Source organism: Phyllostomus discolor, chromosome 3, assembly GCF_004126475.2.
Source record: "Phyllostomus discolor isolate MPI-MPIP mPhyDis1 chromosome 3, mPhyDis1.pri.v3, whole genome shotgun sequence".
Classification (NCBI taxonomy): Eukaryota; Metazoa; Chordata; class Mammalia; order Chiroptera; family Phyllostomidae; genus Phyllostomus; species Phyllostomus discolor.
In genome coordinates, this window is record NC_040905.2 from 27,303,496 (window position 1) to 27,311,956 (window position 8,461).

Sequence of the window (8,461 nt, forward strand, 5' to 3'; positions counted from 1 at the left end):
GGCCATCATGGAAAGAATGGCATTCCTTATATCTGTTAGCTACTAATAACCATTGCCAGAATGGGCTTCTTACTGATAGATTCCTCTCGTGCATCAGGAAAGCTGGGCTGAAAAGATAAACCCAAAACCTGTTTGCTCAATCACAGTCCCCAGATAAAAGTCAACATGGAAGGGCAATGGGTTGTTTTTGAACATTTCTCAACACCCAGCAGGCCGGCATCTCTGAAAAGGAAAGAGAACCCCTTCCAGTGGGTAGAATGTCCTGTATAGAACCATTTGTAAGGGAAGGAGGAGGACATGCAAACTATCTCCTAGACCTGAAGTTATTTTTGCTCTAATCGACCATCAACAGGAGAAAGGAGACTGGTTAGAGGAGTTATCCCTTTGCCCTCAATTTTCCAGTTCATGCACAGCTGCCCCTGGAACATCTGGTGCTGTTTGCAACCCCTGGGGAATGCCCTGACCCTCCTGACACATCCCTGACATCAACTCAGCCTCCCTCAATTCTAGCCATGCTAAAAGCAAAGAGGCCAATGAATAAGTCAGTCTGGGAATGAACTGTAGAGCAGAGATCACCAGGGGTGGCTCCAACTATTCACATGTCAACACGCCTGCCCAAACAGAGGGGAAAATAGCAACAGAAGGTATTGGAAATGCCAACTCTGTTTATGGAAATCCACCCTTTTTCTTTGAACAAATATTAGGAACTGTGAGTGAACTGTCCCCAGCTTTTAAAGATACTTATAGGATATGATAGGACCCTGATTTGCATCCAAGAGTAGAAGATTAGTGTTTAGTTTCGGTAGCTCAAGAGAAGCTTGTCACCAGAGTCAGCCTGTTCTATCCCTGCCCTTCTCTCACGGAACTCTGCTATTGTTGGCAATAAAGAAACACCCCAGTGTGGCCCCGAGGTCCTTGCCATCTTACAGTGTGGCCGCTGGAGGTTCCAAGGGACTGCTTGAAATCTAGATATAGAGGACTGTCCAGAATGGTGGTAAGACCACATTCTTTTCACCTAAGCCTCTTTAGAGCATTTAAGCAAATTAGAATTAACGTGCGAAGATGGCATCTCCCCAGCAAGAGAGAGCACAGCCTACTGTAGTCCTTTCCCCAAGGGCCCCAGGATGAATTTGACTCGGCCTCACTGTAAATGTCAAGGCCACGGGGGTCTCAGACAAATGCTGCTGAAACCCTCAGGCGTGGATGCTAAGCTCTGTGCCACTTGTCAGCACTGGGGAGATGTCAGCAGGCCACCAGCAGAGCTAAGTCCTGTGGCTGTCGTTCAGTGCCATCATTATTCCCTGAGCAGCTCCAGCAAAGGGAAGTAGGCAATCAGATTGTTAACTTCATTCTAATTTTTAAATGTCAACCAAAAATAGTTGTTTTTTCCCTTAAAAATGTCCAAGTGAATCATTATAACATGCCATGAACTTGGCAAGAAGAACTTGTTTTGACTCTTATTAGAATAAACTCTGGGTCTACCTTCAGGTCCCTCTTGGGAAGTAAGTCAAGTTTGATCATCCTAACCATTTGAAAGAGGAGACAGTTTGGTTGTCTTCCAAAGGGGTGGGTCTAGACACCACCTTGTAGACATCATCCATGATTCAGATTCTCTGGCCACATGGCATGGTCTGCCGGCCATGGAATGCTTTCATTTGAAGAATTCCCCTGTGCCCCAGGTGACCTCACAGCCTCTCAGCTGGTACCAGGCCAGCTGGAACGATTTAACCAGGGGGACATTCTGGGTTCATTCAGCTTCAGTGTCAAAACTTGTCCACTGCTACACACCCTAGTCTCCTGGGTGTCCTCGTCACCAACTAGTCCTCTGGGGCTTCACTGTGATGGCTGGACAATGAATCCTCTTAGAGAAGAAGCAATTCCCTGGTGGAAATCGCTTTTGGGTGGATCTCTGAGAATGAGGCATCAACAGCTTATGGCTGAGCGAGGTAGGGGCCTGAGCAATAGCTGTGAACCAAGCTTTCCCTGAGTCAGAGGAAAAGGGACGGGGCTGCTTCTTAGCTGTGGCACTCCTCACAGGACTCCCTGGGACTCAAGTCTTATTTTCAGTGAATCCCAAATGTAAGGACTCCTAGACAAAATAACCATTAGTGCAAAATAAGGTTGGCGATCCCTGGTTTTCATGTTTGGAGCCAGCAGATTACAGACATCGTTTTAAGAGTTAACTACTTAAACATTCCAAAAATTCTACTGAGTTTATACCAGTCCATTCCATCCTTATAAAGAAAAATAGCAGCCCTGGCTGGCATAGCTCAGTGGATTGAGCATGGGCTGCAAACCAAAGTGTCCCAGGTTCGATTCCCAGTCAGGGTACATGCCTGGGTTGCAGGCCATGACCCCCAGCAACCGCACATTGATGTTTCTCTCTCTTTCTCTCTATTTCCCTCCCTTCCCTCTCTAAAAGTAAATAAATAAAATCTTTTTAAAAAATTTAAAAAGTGAAAAAAAGAAAAATAGCATATAAAACTGTATACATGCAGACAGCAACAGAATTTTTGTTCATAAACTAGAAACAAGGGGATTTGGTATTTTCACTCAGATTATTATTCATGACAACAGAAGAGCATCTTGAGTGCCTAGCTGGTTTTCTTAGTGCCTGGCCGGTTTTCTCAGTCTCACTTCCAGGCGGGGAGGACAGAAACAGTTATTCCCCAGAAATGAGGAAACTGACATTCCAGGTGGGTGAGGTTTCCTTCGGTCACCCAGCTCGGAAGTGGCAAAGACTCTAACATGGTTCTCCCAGCCTCTTATCTCATTTTCCCTGCTCTGTACCAGTGGTTCTCTAATTTAAGTGTGAGTCAGCTGGACCCAGATTACAGATAGAAGGGAGCGAGGGAGGGAAGGAATTAGAAGGGAAATTGAGAGAGATCTAGAGAGAGAAGGAGGGAGGAAGGAAGGAGACCTACACATACATACATATATGTTTATGATTATATGAAGATTAATAAAGAAGAATTTATTAAATGTTAAATATAGTACCCGAAGAAATAGAAATACAGTAAATTCTAGTTCCCTCCCTGTATAGTGTTTCCATACCTCCCAACTCCAACCTTTCACATGCTCTGTGCTTGGGCAGCAGCGCAGTGTTGGAGCGGAGAAGCTCAACACGAGCACACAGCTCTTCTGAGAACAGAAAAGGGCACCTTAGCTTGGTCTTAGCAAGGTTTAGTTGTGCATGTTGCAGATTAGTTCCAAATGTCTTTCTCATAGCCAGGCTCTCAGCCTAACAAACGCCTGCACTCTGGACTTTCACGGGCAGACAGAAGCCTCATTCATTCAACTACCCCTAACTAGAAGTGTGGCGCACACTGGATGGCAGCTGTGATGAAGCTCACCCTTTCTTTGAAGAACAGGCTGATTACTAGTATAAATCAATTACCTATAAGAGGGAGTTTCATGTACTTGAGAGGAGAATTATGTGCAGGCCATTAGAAGCATTCATTTACACACAACATGCTAATTACAAATCATTATCTATTAACTAAGACCAATTTCCAGAGGACGTTTCCATGCTGAACCTTAGTTAAATTAATGGGGAATTACTGAATTGGCTTGAAAGTGATCAAACTGTGTTTCTTTAAGAGTGTTTTATCATTCACATCAGACCTCCTCCCGGATAGTTGCACATGAGCAGAGCCTTGTGCGTGCCTGTAAGCACCAGCTGTGGGACTGACCTTGATCCCACACCTCGGGAGGCTCTGCTCACTTCAGGGACGTAGTCTTGGAAAGGGACCCCAGAAAGGAAGGGGAGAGCTAGACCAGCCCGACATGTGCAAACGCTAATTATCAGCCCATGAACACGCTTTGTCTTACTGTCCTTACCACCAAGCAGAGGGAACTAATTCTTGACTTCACATATCTCAGAGGCTCCTGTGGTCCCTTTAACCTTTGAAAGGTCCCCTAAAAAAAAGGACAGCAACCTGCGGAGGACAAGAGTGCAAACAGGGAGCACTGAGGTGGGCCGGGGGACATGAGGCAATTCTGAAGACTCCTCTCCCCTAACCAAAGCCTTCATAATTTCACAGCATTCTCAAGTTCCATCGAGTCTTCACTGAATCAAGCTGGAAACATTTTGGTCCTCCAGAGTATATTATTCTAAATTTGGAGTGGGTTCTCTTTTTCTTATGTGCTTTTCTGAGTATCTTTCTAAGACTGCGGTACCTGTCCACTGAGGCAGGTGTGATGGAATGGCCCTACTACCAGGAAGCCTATTCCTCAAGAGAGGTATTGATCAGAGCTCTCTGCCCTGGCAGGAAGATGCCTTGAGTGATCATGAGACCTCGTACATCTTCACTGTCTCTTTGAGACTGCAACACCTGTCTGTAACAGAGAAAATGCAGGAAAGATGAAAATCAACTACTGTGTTCTGTACCATCTCCTGGATACCTCTGTAATTTGAAAAGCTTATCTACTAAAATGGTGCAGCTGCTGTGGCAGTTTGGAGATTCATCAAAAAGGAAAAGCAGAATCACCACAAGATCCAGCAATTCCACTTCTAATCCTTTGAAAGAAAGGACTCAGACCGATAGATACTGGTGCACCATGTTCATTGCAGCATTGTACACAGTAGTCCAAAGGGGGAAACAAGCCAGGTGTCCGTCAGAGAATGAAGAGATAAGCAAGTGTGGTATCTTCATGCATGCAATATTAGCCTTACAAAAGAAGCATCGTGCTCATGCTGTAACATGGATGAACTTAAGGATATTATGCTAAGTGAAAGGACCAGACACAAACAGATAAATATTATATGACTCCTCTTATATGCAGTATCTGGGATATTCAAATCCATAGAGACAGAAAGTGGAAAGGTGGTCGCCATGGGTTGGAAGAGGGGAAAATGAGGAGTTATGCTTAATGGGGATGGAGTTTCTGTTTGGGATGATGAAAACATTCAATGAAAATCAATGGTGGTGATAGTTGCACAACACTGTGAAGGTACTTAATACCAGTACTTAAAACCAGTTAAAAATGGTTAAAATGGTAAATGTCATGTTATCAATATTTTACCACAATAATTATTTTTCAAAAAAGGTGATCTAGAATGGGTAGCATGTAGATGCTGGAACAAATTTTTTAAAAGACAGGCAATCAGTAGCTGGCGATATCTGGGGACGTGCCCTGCTGGTGAATGCCTGGGTGGCGGGCGTTGCCTTGCCTCCGAGGGAGGGTGGAGTGCCTAGACAATGGAGGAAGTCCAATGGGGGGACGAACTGACCCAGGTGGCTCTTCTCTCCTGTGCAGGTTTCAGCACAGCCAGTCCCACAGGAGCCCAGCAGAAAAGATTACGAGACCTACCAGCCGTTTCAGAATTCCACGAGAAATTACGACGAGTCCTTCTTCGAGGACCAGGTCCACCATCGCCCTCCAGCCAGCGAGTACACCATGCACCTGGGACTCAAGTCCACCGGCAACTATGTTGACTTCTACTCAGCTGCCCGTCCCTACAGCGAACTGAACTATGAAACGAGCCACTACCCTGCCTCCCCCGACTCCTGGGTGTGAGGGGCGGGCGGCACGAGGCGCTCCGGGAACAGTGCATGTGCATGCATACCACAAGACATTGCTTTTTTTAATTTTTTTCCCTGCAAATTTAGTTTGTTAAAGCCTGTTCCATAGGAAGGCTGTGATAACCAGTAAGGAAATATTAAGATCTATTTTAGAAAGCTAAATGAATCGAAAGTTAACTCGGACACCAGTAGAAAGCTAAAGCGATCCTAAAGATGACCTTGTGACACCTTTCTAGTTTGAGCTGTAAGGGATAACAAATGCTGTGTACTGAATGTGGCCGGAGGCGGCGCAGGAGGCGGCCGGGGCGATGGGGCGGTGGGGCAGAAGGTTCTAAGCACAGAGGCAGGCAGCACAGGTCACACATGTCAGAGGGACGGCTTCTCACGCTTTGTTTACTCTCTTCATCCGTTGTGATTCTAGGCTTCCGGTTGCATTGGGGTTCCTCTGTACAGCAAGATGTTTCTTGCCTTTTGTTAATGCATTGTTGTAAAGTATTTGATGTACATTACAGATTAAAGAAGAGAAGCGCGTTGTGTATATTACACCGATGCCGCAGTGTTTCCTCATCTATGGTTCTAAATATTGCTTCAATCTCAAACTTTTGAAAGATGTATGGATTTCCAGTTTTTCTTTTTCTTATTCTCAGTATGTTTTAACAAAAAAAATGGGGAAAAAAGGAATATTTAGCAGTATTGTTCGTTCTGATATGTGAACTTGTTTGTGGCAACTAAGCAAGGCATCCAGCAGTTTCTGACAATTAACATACATCATTCCACACTCCTTGTCAACAAAGTGCTTTTTCACTGCCTAAAATTTTAGATGTAGATATTTGAAATAGATTTTTTCATTTATACCAGTTTTCTTTATGATGATACAGTGTTAAAAGAAAATAAATTACAATTGATCTGTCATCCACATTTGCTAAGAATGTCTATTTCCAAGGACCTATCTTACAAAATACACATTCTTGCTCGTGTGTCTGTGCGTGTGTGGGTGTGTGTATGTCCACGTATGTATACAAATGACCTGTGTGAGACTTTATTTTGACAGAAGCGATTTCATTGGCTGTTCATCCTGTACAACCTTCGTTTTTGGTTTTTAGTATAAATGTACATCAGTTTGTTCCTTCCGTACTCTATCTATGCTTCTGACCATCTAGTGACTCAGGATATTAGGCCAGTTGAAGTGAAGTTATAGGATTTTCACACATTCACACCTTCTCCAATACCGACTCTTTCTACAGGTCCATTTCCTTTCCTGTTTTATGCCCTCGGAACACGATAAACCATGGCCAACTCAATAATTTCACTTTGGGGCCAATTACTTGAACTATCCACAGAAAATGTAAACTGCTCGCCTTATTCCTCCCAAACTTCTTTTGTTCATGTGGCAGGGAGCAGTAGACTATGATGGATTAGATTATTGAAACTGAACTTGAAGCGAATGTTAGAATAGTGGTTAACAGAGCTCAGAAATAAGGCTAACCATTTAAAAGAACACGGGCTGTGGGTAAATTAGCTTTGCTCTTTAGATGCAAGTGACTGAGGCCAATAGGTGCCTAGTAAATGTTAACTGTTCTTGGAAAAAAAAATAAAACATTAAATAACAAAAGAAATTGGCTGCCATCTTCCTTTAAAACTTGGTCCCCTTCACTCCACATAGCTTAATTCAGCTCCAAGCCTAAAATCACTGTTTCCTTCTCCACATTTAAAAACAATCAAAAGAGTCTTTTGTTCATGCATATTTTTGTGAATGAAAAGCTAATTTCCAGAATACAGCTGTAGACAGAAATTTCCACATGCATTGTCCTACAAATTACCTACACGTTGGACCCTGTTGGGCTGTTTACTATAGGACTCTACAGTTCTGGATTCCCTCCCAGGCATGCTTCAGCCCCTAGCCAGAGAAAGAAAGATGTAGCCTCAAACACAATGTTTCCATTTCATCCATGTCATGGAAGGAAATAGTAAAAGTTTATCGAGTAGAGACTGTGGTATAGATGTGACTGTCAATACCCCAATAGCTGGTTTAACTTTTCCAAGGGTAACAAACAGTAGGACACACTCCCTGGTTTGAGTTGTGCAGAGGGAAGTGAATGCATGAGTTAAAAAGTCCTCCCAGCAGGAGCTTCTTATTTCCTTTGTGATTTTGAGTCTCTGCATGCCTACATTTGCAACCCTTAAAGACCAGATGTCTCTGCTGCCTGGCATCCTTTCTTTGAGAGCATTGTGCCAGGCTGGGATGACCTACTTCAGCCAGGAGCCTCCAGCATGAGGTAGAGGAGGAAGAAACAGAAGTACATAATTACTGCTTCTCCATTTCTAGAACTCTCAGGTCCACACCTCCCGAGGAACTCATTGGCGTTGGTCCCGGGTCCTGCTGAAGACAGCATCTAAGAGCATTTGCAGCACAGGAAACATTGCTACAAATGGTGCAGATGAACGGCCCCAGCTTCCAACTGCCAGGTGTCGGAGGACAGGCACTGCATGAACTTGCCAACCACTGCTTTGCTGGTCCAGACACATTAACGAACTCCATTCGTGAAATGTCCCAACCAGATCTTCTGTCCCCTGAAGAGCTAAGATTCTGAAAGGCAGCTAGCTTCACTTACTTTCCCAAGAATTTTTAAACCTGAAAAAAAAAATCCTTGACAGTAGCATACCTGGTGCCAGAGTGTGCTCGTGGCATTGAGTGTCCTGTTAAGACCCAGGAGGGAGTGGCTGCTAAGCTATGTTATGGGATGAACACACACAGACAAGGAAAACTGTACAGGCTCTGGCACAAATAATGCTTTTTTATTCTAAAATCTTTTATTAAAAAGTCATAAGCATGTAATCCTGTAACATAATAGTATCGCACTCAAGCATACCATATGACATCTCAGGTGAAGTGTTCAATTAAAACTATAAATTATTACACCCATATTATTATCCTA

General features: G+C 43.9%; 1 protein-coding gene across 5 annotated transcripts in view; it reads left to right on the forward strand.

The window, feature by feature from the left end:
* Positions 1 to 7,137, forward strand: part of CTNND2 (catenin delta 2) — an 828,740-nt gene extending 821,603 nt beyond the window's left edge. For all 5 annotated transcript variants that reach the window (XM_036020261.1, XM_028518208.2, XM_036020263.1 and 2 more), the window contains one exon: positions 5,260 to 7,137. In XM_036020261.1, coding sequence (XP_035876154.1) covers positions 5,260 to 5,520 — 261 coding nt within the window. In that variant the 3' untranslated portion in view covers positions 5,521 to 7,137. The remainder of the gene's footprint in view (positions 1 to 5,259) is intronic.
* Positions 7,138 to 8,461: the final 1,324 nt, after the last annotated feature.